The 24,208-nt window shown below is 42.0% G+C and overlaps 2 protein-coding genes across 5 annotated transcripts in view; one reads left to right on the top strand and one right to left on the bottom strand.

Annotated features, from left to right (window-relative positions):
* The window catches only part of VEZT (vezatin, adherens junctions transmembrane protein), an 89,985-nt gene extending 77,362 nt beyond the window's left edge, over positions 1-12,623 (top strand). For all 4 annotated transcript variants that reach the window (XM_030548521.1, XM_030548520.1, XM_030548522.1 and 1 more), the window contains exons 8-12: positions 438-769; positions 1,856-2,049; positions 2,457-2,557; positions 3,600-3,807; positions 10,825-12,623. In XM_030548521.1, coding sequence (XP_030404381.1) covers positions 438-769; positions 1,856-2,049; positions 2,457-2,557; positions 3,600-3,807; positions 10,825-11,372 — 1,383 coding nt within the window. In that variant the 3' untranslated portion in view covers positions 11,373-12,623. The remainder of the gene's footprint in view (positions 1-437; positions 770-1,855; positions 2,050-2,456; positions 2,558-3,599; positions 3,808-10,824) is intronic.
* Positions 12,624-15,730: 3,107 nt separating this feature from the next.
* The window catches only part of LOC115644325, a 64,172-nt gene continuing 55,694 nt past the window's right edge, over positions 15,731-24,208 (bottom strand). Inside the window, exon 12 of the mRNA XM_030548519.1 lies at positions 15,731-18,276. Coding sequence (XP_030404379.1) covers positions 18,255-18,276 — 22 coding nt within the window. The 3' untranslated portion in view covers positions 15,731-18,254. The remainder of the gene's footprint in view (positions 18,277-24,208) is intronic.

Genomic DNA, 24,208 nt, shown 5'->3' with positions numbered 1-24,208 from the left:
TAGTCAGTATCTGTGTCATAGAAATGACAGCTCCAGGTTATGAGGGAAGAGTCGTCTTCAGTGCAATGTACATCCTGCTGTCAGAATCTTGACCACTCCTTATCTGCCCTAGGGTAGTCAGAGACTGTCCTAACTAGTGAGTCTGGCATATCGGCAAAGGAATGTTTTCCAAAGCGGGGATATGATGCGTTGGACCTCTGAAAGCTTTTTGTGTATGTGAGCATGTGAGACCCTCATTGAAGGAATTTACAGTCACCTAAAGTGTGAGACACCCAGACTAATATGTCATATGCTCCCAGGCACACAGTGCTGAGCGTGTATTCTGTGGGAGAAAATAAAACTGTTTTAAAAGGGGACAAAATGTTTTAAAAAGTGAATGAAGAAATGCTAATGTTTTTAACAATGAAGACCATTTGATCCTTTCTGTATTTTTGTAGGTTCTGTTTCAGCTGTGGGTAGGACAGAGTTCAGAGTTCTTCAGACGATTAGCATTGCTGCTCTCTCCAGTTAATGCATCCCCCAAGCCCTTGATCACTCCAGAACGTTTGCCTCATTGTATTTTGTCTGATGTGACTCAAAGTCTACCTCACACTCATGCTGCCTGCTTAGAAGAGCTTAAGCGAAGCTATGAGTTTTATCGGTACTTTGAAACTCAGCATCAGTTAGGCTTGGAACATGCAACCAAAACAAAACCGAAGTCCAGACCTCTGAACAGCCTTCACACAGCAGTGCGCAGCTTGCAGCTCCATCTCAAGGCCCTACTGAATGAGTAAGTTTATACTATTTGAGAGAATGTGCCTGTAGTTAGAAAGCTTCAGTCTTGTGCTGCTTTGATTGTTGGTTTATATCCCAGATTGGGAGGGAAAAAAATGACATAGTTGACGCTTGCAGCCATGCAAGATAAAGGATGGGGAATATCTGTTAATGTAGGCTGGGTTATATTGTTGCTTCTGCTTCCCTGCCCATATATTAGACAGAATTTGCCAACTGGGAAACAATTCTGGTTTATATTCCACAACTGGAGGAAGATATTTAACTAGTGTCCCTTTTTTAGAAAGGAGCAACATGAGTGAGGGACAAACTTGTGAATTGGATATTTTGAAGAATTATATAGTAGGGTCAATGTTAGCAACTCTCTGGGAATCCAGAGGGGCCTTTCCCTTTAGTATAAGTGATTGCACATACAAGAAGTCTGTTCTGTTATAGAATTTATTTAATTGAGGTGACTATTTCTCAGAGCAACCTGCATGCATTTTAAGAGGCGATGACTGAAATTAGAAGTTTTCAACTGAAATTGAAGGATTCCATTCTATTCAGGTTCTGATACTGTGCCCATCACCATGGGATCTGACTTTAAACTATAACAGCCACACACATTGCCAAGTGTTTGTGAAGCCAAAGTCTCTCTGTCCTGCATGGAGTCGATTACTGAAGTTGGTTTTTCAATCTTTAGATATTCTGTGGTGCTACTACCTCCTTAAAGGTGAACTGCAAAACAAAAAGATTCATTAAAACCCTCCATCTCTTTAGTCTCTCTTTTTGAATGAACCTGAAAGCATGCTTGAGTTTTGTTTGTTCTGCAACAAAATTCAGCACACACTAATTATGGGTTATATACCTAAAAAGACTTTTCATTGGTACAATTAGTTAAATAACACAATGCTATCTAAATTTAATGGATTACCATAATGAGAATGGAGGAGTTTGGCTTTAAAACATATGAAGCTGGCTAAACTACAGTTTAAGATGGAAAGAAGGAGGAATGGAAGAAACCGATTAAATTCAGAAACTGAACAAATCATAAAATATGAGATTCAGATATGTTAGTGTGATATTTTCCTTCCCATTCATCTAGGGTAATAATTTTTGAGGATGAACTTGAAAAACTTGTTAGCGCTAAGGAGACACACGAACTAACTTTAGAAGCCTATCAAGTCCTAGAACAGAAACTAAAGCTGATTCAGCCTCACATCCAGGCAAGCAACAGCTGCTGGGAAGAGGCCATTTCTCAGGTGGAAAAAATGGTTCCAAGAAACCCAGATAAAAAAGGTACGTTGAAAAGTTTCTTTTAGCAAGCAGCTGACTGAATATGATTAAAGAGATTTGTCTGGTTTACATTTCCAAGACTGTTTTCTAAACATGTAGCTGAGTTTTGTGTAAATTAACTTCCTGTTGCAGATAGTTTTCCAAAGTGTTCAGTTTAACATGTTGCTCCCATTTATGTCCGCCAAGTTGCTGATGATTCTCAAGGGATACCCTCAAGCTTTTAGCATGTTAGTCCTTACAATGTGCTCAGAAAGGTGATGGAGTGTGTATCAGTGTCCTTTGCATTGGAGTCGGGCTCTGACTCAGTACCACACTGAATTCTTAAAGATCAGTTATCTGTTCATTTCCACACTTAATCTTTTTTTGTTTTAATCTCTCTTCTTCCCCCACTTCCTGCCTCCCACCTCCAGGCAAACCTGAATCATCTTGTGATAACACACACTGCCCCATGATACCATTACTACAGCCTGCCCTGCATATAGAGGACAAAGACCCAGTCCCTGAAGAGCAGGTAAGAATAAATGGATGCTTTCAAAGTTGTATATGAATTTTGTGTTGCAAAGACATTTCCCTTATCCATTTCCTTTTTAGCTGTTTAAGCAATGACCTTATCTCCTTCAACAATGCCCTTTTGTTAATGGACTTGTGAACTACTCTACAGCAGACAGGGTATATAGTACCTATATTGTACCACATGGTGGTGTTCCCCACCCAGGAACAAAGAGCTTTGAAATTAATTTTGAATCCAGTTCCTGCATATGCCACCTTGGAACCTGATAAAGACATCTCTAAAAGAAATGTGGACAAAGGTATAAATTTGTTAAAAGGCAATATATTAAATTGATTCTTACTTGCATTAACCTAACTAATCCTATATGGTTTCCATAGGCTTTGCATTTCTGAACACTTAAAATATGCTTTAACATAAACAGTTTGGTGTGTTGTTTTCTCTCCCAGTTTAAGGGCACTCATTTGAAGGCTAAAGTAACTGGAAAGAAAAGTCGACCTCAACTCAAGAATTAATTGATGGGCACATTTTGAGAGAAGATTAGCCCCCCTTCCCTCCCCACACACACACCATCGCCACTTCAAACTTTTCCTTGTTCACCGTGTTGGTTCTTCTCCTTCTGAAGTTATCTGGCTGAACAGTTACCACTGATAAAATGAATGAGATACCCAGCTCTGGATGAACTGGAGGAGGGGAGAGTAAAAAACAGCAATAGTCGTCATATCCAATGGGAATTATAGGAAAAGTGATCCCCATCTCCAAGTCAGAATCTTCTTTTTGTATTGGTTGTTTGCACCAGAGTAAATCTGAAGTGACTCTGCTGACTTCAGTTATCTTTACTTTATTAATGTACTTACTCCAGTTTTATACTAGTGTAACTGAGAGCAGAATCAGGCCCCCAAACTCCTCCCATGCGAATCACGTGGGTGACTATGGACTTGGGGCTCAATCTTCCTGCTAAAGTGCTGAAATACTTCAGTACCTCAAAGGGCTTGACCCTTGAGGAATATGCAGATCAAAAGAGCAATTTATTCTTTTTCCGTAGGAATTGGAAGCATATGTTGAAGATACAGATACAGACAATGAGTACAAAAGGGAGGACTTTTATTGCTTTTCCCAGGAAGAGAGAGAGAGACAAAAACGTGAGAGAGAGGAATCCAAGAGAGTGTTACAAGAACTGAAATCTGTGCTGGGATTTAGAGCTTCAGAGGTAGAGAGACAGAAATGGAAGCAGCTGTTATTTAGTGATCATGGTAAGTACTGACTTTTTTTTTTTTTTAATTTGACTCTAAATAAGGGTGTGTGTCTGTCTGGTTACAATCAACTTTTGACCTAGTATTGCTAGAACACATACTGTATTCAACTGTAGTAGTTCCTTTGATAGATCTGTGTGGCCCTAATTTGTTGCCCCATCTGTTCATATGGCTTGTTAGCATCATTTTACTTTCCAATTAAAAAAAAAAAACAACCACAAAGCAAGGGAGTTTGGCCACTAACTTCAAGATGCTAAGAATTTGGCTCTTAGAGCAGAGAAAATTAAGCACAGCGTACAGGGAATTGCTGTATGCTTTTTCATTGCTCTTCACCAGATCTGCTCTTCAATCAGGCAGAAAATTGTATAGAATCATACATCTTTGTAAATGGTAGTAAATTTTCAGGTTTAGAAGAAATACTGTTTCAATTTTATCCCAGAATTACAGAGACACATAGAGTGAAGTGACAGGCTAGACTTTGGTATCTATTCCAATAAAGACAGACAAAATATTTTTTTAAAAGCCAACAATCTAATTTGTAAATAGAAAAAGGATTCTCCTGGAGTGACCCTCTGACAGTCTGGAGCGGACTGCTGGGAGCTCTCCTCACTTGTTTCTGGAGGCAGGTATGTGCAAATGTCTCTTTCCAGGCAACAGTGCCTGGCTCTTAAAAAGCCATTTTTGGCATGCCATGTGCCTGACTCTAGCAGTAAAACTAGCAGCTTAGTGTAGTTTCTCTCTATTTTTATTGTGAATAGTTCTGTTTTCTTCTGCCTTTTTTCTTTCTCTAGTCTTCTCTCTCCCTTCTTCCCCTTTCCCTTCCCCTTCCCTTAAAAGAAGGCTAAGGGAAAAGCATTACAAAAAGTGCAAAAAGCACAAATCTACAAAATCTAGGCGCTCTCCTTCAGAGGAAGGTGAAATACCTTTGTCCTTGCCTGCAGTGCTTCAGACAAGGGGAAAATATTTTCACATGATGGACTTGGCTAGATTTGTTAAGTCATCTACTCTGGATGACCTAATGAGGAGACAGATGTCCCTAAAAAGGACTTCTGCAAGCCAAAGAAGTCTAAGGATCTGGAATTCCCAGTGTGTGAAGACAGTCACTTTCAAGTGATCCTGTCTAGCACAGAAGCAGTCCAACACTTACCTTAAACTGTATGATGTCAAGAAATCCAACCATCATGTTTGGCTGTATATCCCAGATGAAAGGCTCAGTCTCCAAACTATCCAGAAAAGGAGGGACCTGTGCATTGCCTCCTTCAAAGATCCTGTGGACAAGTGCTCAGTAATAGATCAGACACAGTTATGAGGCCTCTGCTCCTGCCTTCAAAGCCACATATGTTGTTGCATCTCTCACTCCCTCTCTCAGGTCCATCAAGCTACAGCTCTGGTCAAGTCCAAAAGCAGAGACATCAAAACACTTCAGACCCTCATCAAGAGCAAGTTTTTCCTCACTATCCTTCGTCTACACCTCATGTGATGTCACATGATTCTTTTCTACACTCATCCTTGCTCTGCACCTAACGGGTCTTACACTCTCCTTGGCAGGCACAGTAAAATGTACTATCCACCCTATGTGATCTCCTCAGGCCTTCTTCCTCTCAATTTGGAAAAACAAGGAGGGAGTGGGTCTGAGCTGATCATGCTGCCAGCCCAAGTCTACAGGTCTCAGGGCTAATGGCTGTTGTAAAATAAAGGGGACATGTGTTGGATATGCTTTTGAATAGAACACCAGCAGATGCCAGCCTGCATGGATGGGGCACTCACAGAGACACCAGGCCTTTTTCAGACCTTGTCCTGGAGTCCAGGAGGGAGTCCAGCATGAGTATGTCCCTCCTTGAACTAAGAGCAATGGGCCTAGTCATTCAGCAGCTTCTCCCCTTCATTTCTAATCCATCAATTCAAATAAAATGTGGCATTTGGACATCTGCTGCATTCATTAACCTCTGTGGGGCACTTGGGACTGAGGTTCTGTACATCTCTTCCAAAGTGGTGAAGACTATCAGACCATCTGTGCCTGCATCTGAGGTAAACTGAAGATATCAAGAGATTGGCACAACAGGACAACTCTCACCTGAGGAATGGCAGCTGAATCCTGTAATCTTCAACAAAATACTTTCAGCCTGGAAACTCTCTTGGGTGGGCTTGTTCCTATAGCAGTTCATCCCTGTTGTTCCAGGAACAGAGATTCTCTGGCACAGGGCCACCCAGAGGATTCAAGGGGCCTGGGGTCTTTGGTGGCGGGGGGGAGTCCTTCCACTCCAGGTCCTGCCACCGAAGTGCCCAGAAGACCCGTAGCGGAAGAAGCTCTGGGGGCCTGGGCCCTGGGAGAGTTTTCCAGGCCCCCGGAGCGAGTGAAGGACCCCGCTCTGGGGGCCCCAAAAACTCATGGGGGCCCCTGCGGGGCATGGGGCCTGGGGCAAATTGCCCCACTTTCTCCCCTCCCCCCCTCGACAGCCCTGCTCTGGCATGGGGGGCCAGGTGCGTTTTCATTCATGTGGTCAATGCAGTGGATGGACTCCTGCCATTCTCCCCTTCTCACAACAATAGCCAGAAAAATCTGGGAAGTGAAGATAATTATCATTGCCTCCTTTTGGACCAGAAAACTTTAGCTGCCCACTGTGCTTCAGTCATCAGTCTTTGATACATGATGTCTCCCATTTTCAAAGGAACTTCTGCATCAGGAATTGATGCTTTGTCAGAAGTCAACTTGATATCCTGGAGGGTGAAAGATTGATGTTGCAGTCCTTCATCTGTTTCCTTGAATGATAGAGCTGTTCTTTCAGTGTAGGAAGCCTTCAAGTGTCTGGGCCTATTAAAAAATGTGGGAATAATTTTTTGATGCTGGGAGGCCAAAAACGTGCATCATCTTCAAGTCTTCCTTGGGTCCATGCTCCAGCTTCTCCTAGGTAGCTATGATATGGGGCTTAGTAGATTTCCTTACAGATACAAGTTTTAGCCCTGAGAGACCTACCACTAATTAGCTATGAAGACACCTTGGCAGTTCACCCTCACATCTCTTGCTTCCTCAGGTAATCAAAAACCTTAGACCAGCTCTCAGGTACCAGATAGTTAAATGCAATTTCAGTTTGGTCCCTTGTCCTCACTGAGGCCCCCTTCAGGCCACTTTGATAGTAAGGAAGAAGAGGAAAACTTTTCTAAGTCCCCTTCCTCATGGCAGTTTCTTCTGGGAGAAGGGTCAGGAAAGTAAGAGAATATTCTTGCGAGGAGCCATTTTTCAGGTATTTCCATATAGGTTTGTGTTTCAGACAGCCTCTGAAATTTTACCTCACCTGTATTCTCCCTTGCACATCAATCTGAAGACTGTTTTATTCCTTCCTTGTGCCCTATCATTGGCATAGTCAGAGCTCTCAAATCCGAACAGGATAGCCCTGTTCTAAACGTCATGTGTCTCCTTGATGACCTGTAGTTACTACAGAAATGGTCAAAAAGATCTAAGGTTACAGTCTCCCGATTGCTCAAGGCAGCTAACAAAGAACCGAACACTGAGTTTTTAAAAATTCTCCTGGAGTTTGTGTTTGCTCCCTTAGAACTAAGAACGAAAGAACAGAGCTTCCCCTGATGAGTTCTGTAAAGCTACGATGTGAGTCACTTTTTGTTAACCAAGTATCAAAGAGTTTGTGGTGCAACCTCCATAAATACCTCCTTCAGGCCCCAGTAGCCTATGTCTGTTTTTACTTAGATTCTGTAAGAAATAAAAAATTAGCCTGTCAGTTACTGGATAGTTCCCAACTGCTTTGACTGGTTTTTCCTGTCTCTCTACTTCTTTTCTTCTACTGCTTGCTACTTCCCAGCAATTCTTTCTGGACTAGGGGAGGAGTGTCTGTGAAAATAACCAAGAAACAAGCAAAATAGAATAGGTCTATCTAGTACTGGGTTTAGAATGATGCCAATGGTGCCATGACATTGAGCACTATCCCTCCCCTTACATGTAGAGGGTGAGCCCAGTGAGCACCAGAGGCTGGCACTCAGGCTGAGACAGGAGGCCGCCCCGCAGGGAGTGCAGAGCCGCCTGCAGGTGCCACACCACGGCCGCCCCCCAGCGCTGCACCCTGGGCTTGGCGAAGGGGCCAGATCCATCCAGGGGCTCCAGCAGGACAGTCAGGAGCAGCAGCAGTGAGAGCAGGGCCATGGCAAAGGGACCGTACCAGAGCCTAGTTTCAGGTGGCGGTATCCCGACTCATGGTGCCGGGGTCGCTGCTCTGCAGGGCCTGCATTTCGCTTTCCGGTGCCCAGCTCCCTTAGGCATCGGACTCTGCCCTGTGTCTGCAGGGCACAGATCACAGCTCTGAGCCTCTCCCTCTGGAGCTGCTGCTGTGGCTTAGCCCTTTCCCAGCCTCTGGCAGAGGGGCGACCTCACACATGTACCCCGGCTCTGTGTCCCAGGTCCCCTCTGCCCTGTGCGGGGACTACAGCCCCTTCCGCAGATTAGTTGGGGGCGAGGGGGCACGGGCTGAGCTCAGGTACCCCCTGCAGCCAGGGAGCCCCACTGCTTGGGTCAGCACTAAGCCTGGACGCTTACACTGACCCTCCCCACTACACTGCCCCTGCCAGTGCGGGATGAGCTGGAGGCAATCAGGGAGCAGCCAGACCTCAGGAGAGTGGAATCACAGCCCCTCTGGGTACCGGGGATGAGTTGGGTGGATGCAACCTTTGTCTGAGCTGCATTTGGCCAAGTTGCAGCTAAGTGAGGTCTGGCCTGGTTTGCTTCAGAGAACAGGGGTGAATCAACAGCAGGGGTTGGCTCTGGAGTGGAGTGCCTGAGAGTGGTCCAACTGGGGATTGTGGAGAAAGGGGTTGGGTTCAGAAATAGAGGTTCAGGAGGAGCCCTGTTCTGGTAGGTAGTGTGAAGGTTCAGGGTTGAGAGGGGTCAGTTCATAGAGGGGTCTGATCCAGTTTGGGCTAGAAGGTGGTCTAGTTCAGTTTGGGGAGTTTGCTCTGGGGAGGGATGCTGGTCTGGTCAAGTTTGGTCTGGAGTGGGATGTCAGTCTGGTCCAGTCCTGGATCGGGGGGTCGTTCTGGGGAGGGATGTGGGTCTGGTCCGATTTGGAGGTTTGGCCCGCTCTTTAAGGGGCACAGTTGGTCCTAATCCTAGTCTCTGCCTCTCTGCCTGCAGGGAAGGCCAACCACGGCAAGTATGAATAATGATCCTGTAAATAGTTTTTCATATTTTTATTTTTAAAATGTTTTAAACAGTTTTAAATCCACCCCAGTTTCATACACAAATTTAATTCAAGTCCTGGTAGTTCATATGAGATACGTGAAGGGTGAGATAGCCGCAAGGTTTCCTTTTAGGGGGAGCAGCACATGGCTGGGGTTTTGGCCATCTTTGGCTTTTGTTAGCTGTGTTTTATTTTGTATTTTTTTCTTTTATAATTTAGTTTATGTACACTTGTGTGCATTCTTTTTGCCCTAGGGCTGACAGTTCTGGTGTCCTAGTGGCAGCCACTTCATCTGCAACTTAAACTTGTAAATTTTGTAAATAAAACCTGTGCAGCTGTGTGCTGTGTCAAAGACAACTTCTGTGTTGATCTTCTGTTTTTTACAATTGTTCCCCATGTGCGCCCATAAATATGTTTGGCACCAGACCCACAAAAGGTTAATCTAGCCCTGGGTCTATTGCTGGGATTTGGCCTTCTACCAGTTACGCTTTTTGCCCCTCCATAGTTACCTTTCCATTGTTTTCCACAGGGCCGCCCAGGGGTGGGGGCAAGTGGGGCAATTTGCCCCAGGCTCTGGGCCCCGCAGGGGCCCCCACGAGAATATAGTATTGCAACTTTTTTTTTATGGAAGGGGCCCCCAAAATTGCTTTGCCCCAGGCCCCCTGAATCCTCTGGGCAGCCCTAGTTTTCCAGGTTTGGAAGTATTCTTTGGGGCATTTAGGCACCAAAACTGGCTCTTAACGGGCTGATATGGATAGAGAAATTTGCATATTCCTGCCTCCAGAAGCAAGTTGGTAGAGTACACAGTGATTCTCTTCAAAATGTGAAGGGATCACTCCATTAGAAGAACAATTAACAGGTGAGGCCAAATTGCTGCTACACTGTACTATGTGTGTGTTTGTTTTTTCAAATGTAAATCCTGAAGCATATGTTTCCAGTGTGTTAAATGAAAATAATTACTAATATGACAAGCATGAAACCATTCCCATGTTCAGTTAGTAAAAATAAATACTACTAAAATATAATGCAGTGGAAAAAATTTAATACAGTAATCTTGTTTCCCATAAAAAGTTTGGTGTATTTTCCAGAGTTATTTTCATCTTTGCTTACAGAGGTAAAGTCAGAATGGAATTAGAAAGGGAATGCCACATGGGAACCTGCTGTTGCTGCTCTTATGTATGTTCGTGCTGCTATTCTAATGGAGCTACTGCAGTTTAGGGATCTGTTTGTTGGAAATGGACACTATATCGTTTTACTATAAAGAAAGACGTCTGTTCTTCAAGAAGCAATTGTATCGTGTTGTACTAACCCCTAACACTGGGAGGAGAGACTTCCTGGCAAGCATCCCGTTGCTGGCAATGGGACTCGCTGCTACTACTAACATCGAGAGGCTAAATTAGACCACTCTTTGTTTGTGACGACAACGTATCCTACTGTATGCATACATTTCTTATTTATATGCTGTGATGTATAAAATCAGATATTACCTACAAGACATTTTTTATTATGTTCCAGTTATCTTTACTAGATTAGATAGCTGTTACTTAAAGGAAGATAGTTCACATTTGCGTGAGATGCAGCAACTGATTTTACTTGTAATTTCCATAAAATACATCAGCTCTATGTATTATCATTTTTACATATGTCTCATGAGTTTTAAAGACTATGTAGAACTAGTAGACATTACCTTCCATATTCAGCATCCTGGTCAGAAAATACATCTTTATTTTACCTATTTTAACTCTCAGTTCCATCTCTTAAGACACACATAGCTGAGTTATGTATGGAAGGTTACTTTTTTAGTCATAATTTTTTTCTTTTTTTTCTTTTTAAGCTGCAGTGAAGCCCTTGTCTCCTGTAGAAGCAGTGGAACCCATACATAATTTGGAATCCCCTTCGAATTCAGAAGCAGGAAAGCAGGACTGTAACCAAACTAGTGATGATTCTGAAGAGAGAGACTCTAGCCCAAAAGCCCATGTCACTGTAAGTGAGAGAAGCAGTACTGAATATTTATATGATGATCCTACGAAGGATGAAAACAAAGACTTTACTGCTGATGCAGGTGGATCTCCAATGGCTGTAAAAAGAACATGTTACCAATGTGAGGGTGCAGGAGATGAAGTGGAGCCAACTGGTGTGGATGGAATAGAGCCCCGTTTGAGGGATGCATTACAGTCCTCCATCAAGCAAAGGCTGGCTCAGCTCCATATATCAACAGATTTCAACTTCACATCAGGTCTGGCTGCACAGGTTGCTGCCAGATCACTTACTTTTACTACCATGCAAGAACAGACTTTTGGAGATGAGGAGGAGGAGGAGGAGGAGAAGACAAAGGAGAATGAAAACCATGTGGAAGAGAACAAGAATGAAGACAGGCTTTGAAAATGAAGGCGGATTCTAAGTCCTACCTGACCTTTGTTAAACATTGCATTGCTTACTTGAATTCCATAAAAGGCAGGTGATGTGATTGAAATAGCTCAGACATGAATTCAGAGAGGAAAATGCTGGATGGAAAAATTGAGACCTAAATGTAATGCTTACTGTACCCTATATATGAAGCTCTCAATAGGGCTTTCCCAGTATATTGATGATTATATGCAGGTAAGCTAAGGAGATAAAGGCTGGAACCCAGGAGTAGTCGTTTGTCTCCTTCTGATGACACCACTGGTGGGTTTTGGAACTTACCTTAATAATTTATGTTTGTTTATTTATATTATATAATTTTTTTCTAAAAAGAAGACAAAAGGATGTCTTGAATTTCAGCATATTCTGTCATTTCCTGATATTGTTGTCATAGTAGCAGTGTTAATTATAACACGTCAGAGTGATTCTTTTTGAAAAACATAAACTCTGTCATATGGTCTTCCACACCTCCTTCGCTTTGCCTTTAGTGTCTGCCATATATTTGTTGTTAACCTGAGGAAGTTGTAACTTCATTGGTTAAAGACCCTCCCAAACGAAAATGCAGAATTTAAATAAAAACGTGAAAGTTGATGTGTCCTGGAGTATTGGGCTAAAGTAGTATGAAGTTAGTCGCTCTTCATATTAAGGTTCCATTTATAAATAGTTTATAAAGGATGAATAAGTAATTAATAAATGTTATAAGCAAATTATAGATGTGAACACTGTGTGTTATGGATAGTTATAAGCACATGAGTAGGTGTTATAGATGGCTAGAAGCAGCCTGTTGGACTTTATAACAATATATACCAATTCTTTTACCATTATTAAAACACCTATTAATGATTTGTTGGCCCTTTGTAAGTGGAATCTTAATATAAGTGTGACTTTGGTTATTTACACAGGATTACAGAGTACAGTATTATGTACATTTGTTCTCTTGTAGAGCTGTTGTTAGGTGCTGGAATAAATTTTTAAGCTAAGTTAAATGAGTGTTTTTTAAATGATGTACAATAATTTTGTTTAAATGTTAAACTTGCTTTTCCTAATGTTCTTTCATTTTTCTCTGTATCGCAGCTACTACCTGTCTGTCTAAGACCAGCAGAGAACATGCACTTACATCCTTTCAAATTAAGCTGTATCTTGTAACCCAGTTGACACTTAAGTCTAAATCAGTGGTTCCCAAACTTTATCAACGTGTGAACCCCTTTCACTAAAATGTCAAGTCTCGTAAACCCCCTCCTAAAAATAACTATTTCAAGGATTTTCTCCTTTACCTGCGTATAAGTTATTAAAGCAGTGATCTTGGAAATATAAATTTTTTATGACATGCTTATTACATGCTATTTATTATTATTTATCATTACAATATTTTTATTACATTATGAAAACGGCACCACTCTTCCAACATCTCACTTGTATCACTTTGAATAAGCCTGTTATAAGACAAGGCTCCTATGTTTCATCAAGGAGTATCAGATGTGAAACAGAATTGGCCTACTAAACCCAGGATTGTGAGTTCAATCCTTGAGAGGACCATTTGGGGATTTGTCCTGCTTTGAGCAGGGGGTTGGACTAGATGATCTCTTGAGGTCCCTTCCAACCCTAATAATCTATGATTCTATGATCTATTTAAGAAGCCAACTCAAATAGTTCCTCCTACATAAGCATTCAGGTCTTGAGCAGTCCAGGCAATCAACACACGTTACAACAAAGCTTAAACTTGTTCTTCATAATAATTTTAAAAACAATACTAGCTGCCTATTTAATTTTAAAAACAGCAAAAAATATCCATTTCCCTTTCCATTAATTATAAGGAGTCTTGAAGTTTAAATCTCCTCAGTGTGGTAGATATGCTTGCTTTGATCTGCTTAGCTCTTGGAAGTCCAGGCGCTCTGGGCTGCTGGCCCCATGCTGCCCGGGGTCCCTATGGACAACTCTGTCTGCCATTAGGGAATTTTTTCCTGAGAACCCCCTGTAACATTTCACAAGCCCCCAGGGGTTCACGAACCCCAGTTTGGGAACCACTGGTCTAAACATATAGTATGGGGCTATTTGTTTCTCTCTGCAGCACTGATTTAGAGAGCAGTGAACTGGGACGTAGAAAAAAGAATGAGGAGTACTTGTAGCATCTTAGAGACTAACACATTTGGGCATAAGCTTTCATGGGCTAAAACCCACTTTATCGGATGCATGCAGTGAAAAATACAGTAGGAAGATATATATGTATACACAGAGAACATGAAAAAATAGGTGTTGCCATACCAACTATAATGAGACTAATCAATTAAGGTGGACTATTATCAGCAGGAGAAAAAAACTTTTGTAGTGGTCATCAGGATAGCCCATTTCCAACAGTTGACAAGAAGGTGTGAGTAACAGTAGGGGAAAAAATTAGCATGGGGAAATAGTTTTACTTTGTGTAATGTCTTTATTCAAGTCTAATTTAATAGTGTCCAGTTTGCAAATTAATTCCAATTCAGCAGTTTCTCATTGGAGTCTGTTTTTGAAGTTTTCTTGTTGGAGTATTGTGACTTTTAGGTCTGTAATTGAGTGACTAGGGAGACTGAAGTATTCTCCGTCTGGTTTTTGAATGTTATAATTCTTGATGTCTGATTTGTGTCCATTTATTCCTCCAGAAAAGCTTATGCCCAAATAAATTTGTTAGTCTCTAAGGTGCCACAAGTACTCCTCGTTCTTTCTGCTGTTACAGACTAACACGGCTACCACTCAGAAACCTGTGACATAGAAAAGGTTAACTCCACAGAAAGGGAGAGCAATGGTTTCATGGTATTGGCCTCCTGCCCTCTGACACAAAGGAAGCCCATCCTCAGAGTTAGGGTTCCATGGCTCAGGCTGAGAGAGAGCAGACACACACAGTGGATTTCTTGGACTCGGATGGATTTCCATTCAGAAATCAGGCCAATAATTACTCCTGATAAGTATCAGGGGGTAGCCATGTTCGTCTGTATCAACAAAAACAACAAGGAGTCCGGAGCACCTTAAAGACTAACAGTTTTATTTGGGCATTTCATTAAAGACTGTCTTTTAGTCTTTAAGGTGCCACCGGACTCCTTGTTACTCCTGATAACTTCTCTCTGCATCTTCCAACTTCTTGGTGTAGGGTATGGTGCACCCATTGGCAGGGACTTAATGGCAGTAAAGTTCCTGAGGGTATTGGCTGCCATGAGGGAATGCGCAAAGGGAGCTCAGTGGATGCTCCCACACCTGAGACAACATCCCCTTGGCCATTTTGTAACAAGACCAACCCTGCCCTGCAACCTTCTCCCTCCCCTGGTACTGATTTTGAGGAAACACTGTGGGTATAAACATGTGAAGTTTCACAGCCCCTCAATGGGGAAATATTAACATGTAATGGAGGGAGTAAGTGGCTCAGGACTGTGTGTAACCTCTGCTGTCTTCCCCCTGTTTCTTCTGCTCCCTTGCACTCTGTTTAAGGGAGGGGAATGTCTTTAAATGCTTTATTTGCCTGTGATAGTGTATTCTGTGCCCTTATTTAGGTGTATGTGGGTGGAAGCTGTAGAATGAATGGTGTCTAGGAAACATTGTGGAAATGTAGTCCTCTGCTCAACCAAGATGTCCTGAGCAGCTAAGCATCCCTTTCAGTAGCAGAGTCCGTTCTACCCCAGCCCTGAGAGGGGTCTACTGAGAAAATGGAACTGTTGATGCAATTCTCTCTGTGGTAGGCAGTTGTCTTTCTAATTTTAGAACTGATTTAAATAGACTGGGAATGTGTGGAACGTTGTCATTCCCACTTGAAAAGAAGTCTTCCTTGTCCTTGACTTAAGACTCTCAAGTTCACCAAGTGCCCTGATGGTTTTTTTTAGCTAATTCTTCCTCTTATTTGGTTTTATTTTTCACTGATACTTTTTCCATCAGCTCATCCACCAGCATCTCATGACCTTCTGCTGTGTATCCCAATATTGCTATCTCTTTTTCCTAAATCCAAATAATGGAATCCTATCTCCTTTAAATGACTAGAGAGAGAGAGAAAGAGAGGGAGAAGTTTTCAAGCCTACACAGAGCTCTCTGTGTAAGCTCAAAAGATTGTATCTCTCACCAACAGAAGTTAGTCCAATAAAAGATATTCCCTCACCCACCTTATCTCCCTAATATCCTAGGAACAACACAGCTACAACGTGTCAAGTATCAGAGGGGTAGCCGTGTTAGTCTGGATCTGTAAAAGCAGCAAAGATTCCTGTGGCACCTTATAGACTAACAGAAGTTTTGGAGCATGAGCTTTCGTGGGTTAATACCCACTTCCTCACATGCATCTGAGGAAGTGGGTATTCACCCACGAAAGCTCATGCTCCAAAACTTCTGTTAGGCCAAATGGTGCCACAGGAATCTTTGCTGCTTTTACAGCTACAACAGCACTCTAAACTATTGTGATAAATACTTACAAAATTATCTGGGGCTTGATTTTCACTACTCTCACAAGTTCAGCTGAAGTTAATTGGAGCTGCAGGTGCTCTGTTCGCTACAAAAATACACCCCATATCTCTCATTTGAGCCAGTAATTTCTGCAGTGTTTACTGCAGACCTGGGCAAAAGACTCAAAGAACAGACTCTGGCTTATCACTTGGAATTAAATATGTGTGAGAAAAGAGTGAACCTATGGAGTAAGCAATCTTAGATTTCATAATCATTAAAAGAAATACAAGTTTTATATGAGTAAATCAACTATTAAATGCAAATAAAATTGGCAAACTTATTTAGTGTGTTCTTTAAACACACACACGCAGTTACATTTGCATCCATTTAGATGCCACATATAATTGTACTAGTGGGTAATCTACTTTAGTGGCTATTGATTTAGTATCCTCCCTCCAGAAAAATCAGGTCAACAGCTCACTGCACCCAAAGAATGGCTTCCTTTGATTTGATAACTTGTTCCCAGCTACCTATAAATAGACTCTTATAGTCCAAATTTCCTCATGATGTCTGTTGAAAAGTCATTGCTTTCAAGCTGTAGAGCCTCTTGAGCAGTTTATTAGATTTTTTGACCATCTACATTTCTTGCTGCATTTTACAAATGTATACCGTACACAGGTCTGCAGTAGCGCCCAGGCACTGTGTTAACATATTGTGCATATTGGAGAAGTAAAGCAGCTCAGTGTTCTTTCATTGATAACTGCAGAATGAGATCTTAATAAAAACAAAGTTCTTACTTTTTAGGTTTTGTTTAATTTTGAAATCTGATTGTTTTTAGCAAGACATCCACATTGAATACAGAGGTGAGCTGATGAAACTCGGTAGCCAGAGTTCTTTGCAGTGAGTAGAATTGACAGTAAATATCTTTTCCTTATCCCATTTAAAATTAATGCCTTCATAAAGTTTTGGAGGAGCACACAGTTATGTATGGTTAAATAATGTCGAAGGTATTTCTTGTTGACTAGACCCAGCCAGAAGGAATCCTAAAGGCAAAACTCACTTTTCTAGATTTAATTGTAATCTGATAGCCCATCTAATTTATGCCCGTAAATTTTACAGATATAGTAGCAAATAAACATTTGAATATAGACAGATATCTACGATAGAAATATTTATTGTTGACGAACACCATTTTTTATTTTACATAACATAATAAAGTGAAAAACCATGCACTAATGGATGTGGTTTTGGTGAATTATAAACAATGTACAACTTTTAACAATAATAAGCAATATCAGTAATTGCCAAGCCATCTATTGGTGTGACAGTAATAAGATAACTGAGCTCCTGATAAATCGTTCCTACTCCTCACTGCAGACTTGAAATCAACTAATCCACATATAAAGGGAAATACTGATGGACTAGGTCAAGACTAACTGGTTTTATTGAGTGTCCAAACTGAACCCTATGCTTGTGTTCCTTGCACACCCAACACTTTATTGGTTTCATTGAACATTTTGGATGGATGTGAATAGCAGAATTGGGTCACAGTTTTGTTAATTTCTTTGCAAATAAGCAAGTCAACAAACTTTTGAACTACTGAACTTCATTTTCCCATTTTAAGAGGACTAGTTGTCTGTCTGTCCCTTATGTCTAGCTGCTGCGTATGAGATGAAATGAAAGAAAATATTTGGCTTGGTGGAGGTAAAAAAGGTATTGATATTCAACGGGATTTCTTTGATAAATGTTTTTCATTGCTATGCAAAACAAGAAGTCATTGAATCAAAATAAAACCTAGTTTGATCTTCAGCTATTGCCACCTGGTCTAATATACTCTCTGAATGCCGAACTGCACTTATTTAAATACTAGCTGAACATTTAAGACCCCAGATCTGATTTCTGATGAACAAGCACATCCCATCACATATTGTGTATGATCAGTTACTATACACACACTGAATTTACAAGTTTAGTAACAGTGAATATATGGGTATCAGAGATGAGGAAGCAGGCTGTCTGGTCAGGACTTGGGGCTTGTCTACACAGCATTTTACTGCCTGGAAATCCAGTACAGTGCAGAAGCTTGCCGAGCAAGAATGTGGATGCTGCTGCAGCACAGTGAAAATCCCATAGTGGAGCTTGCTGTAGTACTCCTTGAAAGCATTGTAAGCCATGCCACACTCTGGGACTTGCATTGTGCAGTAGTGCAGCTGGTGCACTCTATATTCACATCCTGGTTTGCCATGCAGTAACTTGCTATGTAGAGAACCCGTTGATCCTGACCCAATCCCTTGAACCTGACCCAATCCTGACCCAACCACTCCATGCAGAAACCAGGAACACTCCCTTCTTCACGTCCTCCTTAGTGACTGTCCACAAACCCTATAATTTGCCAGTTCCCAGATGAGGTCCACCTGGCAATTGACTGATTTCCTAAATCTTATTGGTTGTGTGATGATTGACGCTCCATCAGTTTTCTCCTACTCCATCACTAAAAGGTAAAAACAGCCATTTCAATTACACATAATACTAACTTTTAATAATCTTAGCAGGAGTTTTATATCCTCCATGACAGCTTAACTTATCTTAATTATAATACCAGGCCCTAGTTACCATGTTTCCCTTATTTACAAATGTCTCGAAATCTATTTAAACATTTGGGAGAGAATAATCAGAACCCTAGAAAAAATGCAACCAAGATTTTCATATTTTAAAATATACCACAACAGTTTTGCTCAAGTGTTTGTCACATAACCTGATATTTTCCCTACCTGTCAGTAAATAAGTTTAGAAACATGTTCTGAATTCCCATTTGGCATTGTTTTGTATGTCAAGAGTAACTCTGCAAGCTGTCCTCTAGGAAACTGAAACACAAACATAAAATAGAGACCATACTGGAAGTATTTCACTCAAAACAGAAATCAAGATACACTGCAGCTCAAGTTACACTGCTTTTTGTAAGTGCATATTGGCTTTTACGAATAATTTAGTAATTCTGACTTATTGAAGAACAGTGAACATTGGGTATAGTCTGGAAGTAACAGCAATTTTAGTGTCAAGTCTCAAAATAAGTGAGTCACTTTGTTGGCCTCTCTTTCCTCCATATCTCAGTATTTAAAGACTGGCCCCAGACCTTCTCAGCTGGGGGCAAGAGGACTGCAAACAGTCTTACATTTCTGAACAGAAAGTGACCAATACTTTCGTTCACTTTTTCCTGTTAAGAACAGGCTGGTTACTAAATAAATAAAAGGCAGGGGGGAGTGGAAATCAGTGCCTAAAATCCCTCATTAGAAATACATCTGCCAGAAAATGAAGTGTCGCAGCTGGGCAGTGACATTAAGGGCTGCTCTTAATGTCTGATCCTAAAAAAATAATGGATTTCTGTGTGTCATTGCCCAATTTTATATGCCTTGGGATGAAAGCCAGCAATCAGGATTGTCCCCATGGTCTCTCATCTAAACTAGCAAATGATAAAATCTAAACTAGCTCATAGACGTCTCGTTTTGTGCTGCTCCATGTGTCATCTTATGCAAATTAATGGTCTAATTTGCATATTTAGAGATATAAATCTCCCTGCAGCTGTAAGCTCCAGCTCTGAATAAATTGTATAGATGTAGTTCTCATCGTGTAGTCGGAGTGTAGTTTTTCACCATAGCTATGTTGCTCTAATCCCATAGTGTAGACGTAGACCACCGCAACGGAAAGGGTTTTTCTGGACCTCCCAAAGCACCAGTAGGTAAGTCACCAGAAGCATTCTTCCATCGACCAAGCTGCATCTACACCATAGCTATTTTGTCCAGTGTATGGATTTTTTACACCCCTGAGCACTGTAGTTATGTCAATGTAAGTTTTAAGTGTAGACTGGGCCTCCATCTACAGGGCAGCAGCAGGGCAAGCTTCCCACACACAGTGTCCTGAAAGGCCCTTAAAGTTCTTGGCTTCTCTACTGAGTCTGCAGTTAGACATGTGACATCTGGTGGAAGGAAGTTACATGTGCTACAATCAAAAAATGATAGTGTGATGCCAGGGCCTGTGAAACAATCCAAGTACCGTAGGTAGTAGAAGGACATTTTCACTTTAGCTCACTCACTAATGGAGCATTTTATAATTAAAATTTTGAACTACTGAAAAAAATTCATCTGGTTTATGCAGTATGGACATGAAACAGCATATTATGTGATATCCTAGTATTAGTTGGTCAAATATTTTGTGTAGACAGACATTGAATGTTAGCACTGTTAGAATGCTTCTTGTCTCAGTTCAGCTGAACAGTTCTTTCCCTTTAGGACCCTTAACAGATGATGTATATTATTTTCCATGTAACTTGTTTTAAGTGGATTTATTGCTGGTTAAATTATTCCATTTTAGACCTGGAAACCAGGATCCTCTCTTTATCCACAGAGGAGATACAGCAGTATGAATCCTCATATTGCCCTATCAGTTTGCCTCAGTAGTTGGCGTGGAGAAGGGACTACTCCTTGGATTGAGAGGGAATTTCAGTCTATGTGGCCATTCAATCTTTGGCCTCTTCTTCACCACTCATTTCTTACAGCCCACTGAACAGCAATCATGTGGAAATGACTGGGCTATTACTGAGGGGATGGTAAGAGCTTCCATAGTCCATTTCCACTCTAATAAGGCCTCCAGCTTAATGACAAAGAATCTGTGTCCAATTTTATTTCTTCTTTACATCATCTTGTGCAGTAAGCTCTCCACTGACCAAGCATTCCAGAAAATGTAAATCTAGACTATGTAATTCAGGAATGGTAATGCGGCTAGGAGAAGTCTGTTAGTTTAAGGGAGCATTTTTTCTTCTTTAATCACGTTTCTTTTTCTGGCTACAGGAGTTTTTCTCGCTCTAACCCAGGTGTTGGTATACTCCTTTAGTAGTTTTATTTTTGAAGAATCTTGAAGAACTGTTTTATATAAATTGGGTCTTCCTTGTGTAAGTATAGAGATGTAGGGAGCCAGGGCTGTATAAATCCAATCCCGTCTTCCCCATCTACTTTAGACAGTAAGCTAACAGTTTTGACTCTGACCTGGTCTCCATCCCGTATTTCTGTAAGTGCCCCCATCTGTCACCTTCTTATTGCATGAAAAGTTTTAGCCTGGCTCTGTAACTAAAGTCTGCACGCAGCCTCCATTTTATATTCTCTGCCCTGGTTTCTGGTTTCATTACAGCCCATGTAATTAAGTAGACCTTGTAGAATCAAACCCAGCAGCTGTACAGTGCACACTGTTCCTTTTGTTGTCAGTTTTATTTTGACTACACATTGAGGTTTGGCTGTAGAAAGACTGGATGCCTGGGGGTACGGTGGCCACTTGTGTCATGTTCTGGCACCTGCCATTTGTAATTTAAAGACATCCTAAGTTCTTAGTCTCCATTGTTCCTTTAACATCTAAGTTTAAGTTTTTATTGACGTAGTTGGACTCTGACCTCATGGAGCAATGTTCCTGTGGTGCCTGATGGTGGATTTTAAGCTGGTCCTGTTGGTTTTTAAGGCCCTGGCTGTATGTGAAACTTCATCCCCTGCCCGGCTAGTATTTGGCCTCTGTGCATATCTGCCGCCTCGGTTTTCCCTCTCAGCAGTCATCCAGGACTTTTAGTTTATTCCAGGGACTCACCCCTCTGACTAAGTCACAATAGTTCACTTCTTCCAAAGTTAAAGTCCAAAAGGAAACAAAATCATTCTTTTGCCCCAGACTCTCGCCAGGCACAAGTTTTCTGAGTGTCTGTCTTCTCCCTCAACAGTTTTTAGCTTTTCTCTTTGGTTCAGCGGCCAACCTTCCTGGCCTTCAAACGCTCCCTTCTTCTCCTTTGTTGACAGGGGTGCATGCACCACTCCATGGAGTGGCAGCATAGGAGCACAGGGCCACTCAGAGGATTCAGGGGGCCTTTGGATCTTCGGTGGCGGGGGGCCCCCCGCTTCTGCAGTAATTTGGCGGTGGAGGGTCTTTCTGCTCTGGGACCCGCCACCAAAGTGCCCCGAAGACCCGGCACCTTGGCAGCAGGTCCCGCTTCAGCGGTAATTCGGCGGCGGTGGAAGGACCCCCCGCCGCCAAACACCTGGAACAGAAGAAGCTCCAGGGGCCTGGGCTCTGTGAGAGTTTTCCGGGGCCCCCGGAGTGAGTGAAGGATCCCGCTCCAGAAAAACTCTCATGGGGGCCCCTGCGGGGCGCAGGGCCTGGTGCAAATTGCCCCACTTACCCCCCCCCCGGACCGCCCTGTAGGAGCACCCATGTCCACCCTCTTCTACCAGTCTCCATCCTTGAGATCCCAAACAAGTGAACTCTGCCCTGTAAACCAAACTGCCCTGACTTTTTTTTCCCAGGGCCTCTTCCTGTATGCTCAACCTGGCCTCCTTGCTGGCCCTTTTCTGGCTGGTCTTCTCTCTCTTCCTTGGAGTGTCCCCCTTGACTGACCACAGGCTGCCCGTGTCTCCCAGCAGGTCTGTTAGTCACCTGTGCTCCTCTTATTAATTTCCACATCTTGAGCTAAGCCTGTCATAGATAAGGCTGAACCATAACCCTGATAAAAGAACCAGTCCACCGTCTAACAGGCTCTGACAACATCCACTCTCTCGCCATTCTGCTGTTGTTGGGGTTTGTGGTTTTCTTTAGGAGCTTTAGGGATTGGAACTTGCTTTGTCGGTCATCCCCCTTAGTTTCTCATGCTTTTAAAAGAGCAACTAGAAAATGTGTTTCCAGAGGAGTTTTTGTGTGTGTGTGTGCGTGCGTGCGCGCGCGCGCACCCTGAATAGGACCTGCTCACTTTTAATTAGATTGCATTGTTGGGTCTCATATGTTTTTTATACTGATGGTTTGATGTTTTTTATACCTTTAAATTGCTGTGTAGCACTCCAAGTGCCTTAGCTGTGGAGTGTGTTCTTTCCCATATTGTATCTTATGGTTACTTATGAAGGAGAAAAACAAATAGATAATTGCACAAGAAAAACTAAGTAAGGAAGGAAAATGGAGACCCACTTGAGCAGATTGCTATGCAGGCTGTATGAATGTATCTGAAATGCATATTGATATTACAAATGTAATCAGAAAAGCCTTTTAATCTTGTTTACCCTTATCAAGCCTTTGCATGAGGGCAGCTGGGTTTGCTCCTCTGCATTTCCTGCCCATGATTCCTGGCCCTGCTGTTGGCTCCTGTATTTCCCTAAAAGGGTTCTTAAAGCCATAGCCACAGTATAGATTGCCAAGGGGAAGCTGGGGAAAGAAAAGGATCCTGAAAGCCTTGATTATATTTTATTTATTTATTTATTTGTTTATTTATTTATTTTAACAAACTAAATGACAGCCCAAGTGTAAGAGGAACATCTTGACAAAAGAACAAACTACAGTGAGAAACTGCCAATGAGGCTGACTGTGCAGGGAGTATGGAGTGGATCTATTTGTGAAATGAACCTGTGCTGTAAAATTCCCAGGCATTCACAGGATTCCCACTTCCTTTACTGTTAGGTGGAGACAGGAAACAATTTAGACACCACAGAATTCCTTTTCAATCTCTGTATTGAGCAGTTTGGCCCCAGCAGCCCTGAGCTCATCTTCAAGACCCCTACCCTGTCCACACTTAAGTTCCAGTTAAAGATAGTTTCTGCTATGCTGCTGACAATTAATCAAGTTGACCTATATATAAACTGTCAGTTATTCCCCTTCCTCTAAACTCCATCTAGAGTTTATCTTTTCCTTAGGCTGGAAGTTCTCAGTGGAAGCACTTCTTCTGCAGTGCTTGAAACACACCTACAACATGAGGGGTACTACCATAAACTGATCATTCATAACAGTGGGTCCAGCCACTGACACTGTTTTAAGAACTGTTTTGATTAGATTGGCTCTGAGCAGGTTTATATGACAGGGTGCTTAGGACAGGATCTACAGCCTTCTGCTTTAGAGCTCCCAGCACTGCTGATACTGGGGAGCTGAACAACTATTAGCAATAGTGGGAAACAGGAAAAATTCCGTTGTGTAGCAGGGGCCAGTGAGTTGAGTAACCTTCAACCACCTTGCATTGGTAAGTTTTTCATAGCAGGTTCTTTGTGATGGGGTCTGTTGCCTGTGGCCCTTTCTCAGTTGCTCTTCTGTCTTCTCCTTTTCTCTCATTTTATTTATCCCCATCCCTTCTCCCGTAGCTGTGAAGCAGGCCATGACATCTTTGTCACATGTTTTCCTGTATTTTTTAATTCACTATTTGTTAAGTTAAGCTGCCTTTATATTCTTCTTTGGGTGAGTTCCCTCCGTTTTGGAATTTTTCTTCTGTGAAACTGAACATTGTCCACTATGAAAGTCTTTCTGGTTACCCTTATATTTTTTCTTATTTCTCTCTTTAGCATCCGTAACACAACCACTTCCCCTGCTGTCACCACCACCACCTTTCCCACTCTATTCATGAAGGCTACCTGTACTTCGCCCTT

This window comes from Gopherus evgoodei, chromosome 1, assembly GCF_007399415.2.
Source record: "Gopherus evgoodei ecotype Sinaloan lineage chromosome 1, rGopEvg1_v1.p, whole genome shotgun sequence".
Lineage (NCBI taxonomy): Eukaryota > Metazoa > Chordata > Testudines > Testudinidae > Gopherus > Gopherus evgoodei.
This window is presented reverse-complemented; position numbering and strand designations above follow the sequence as displayed.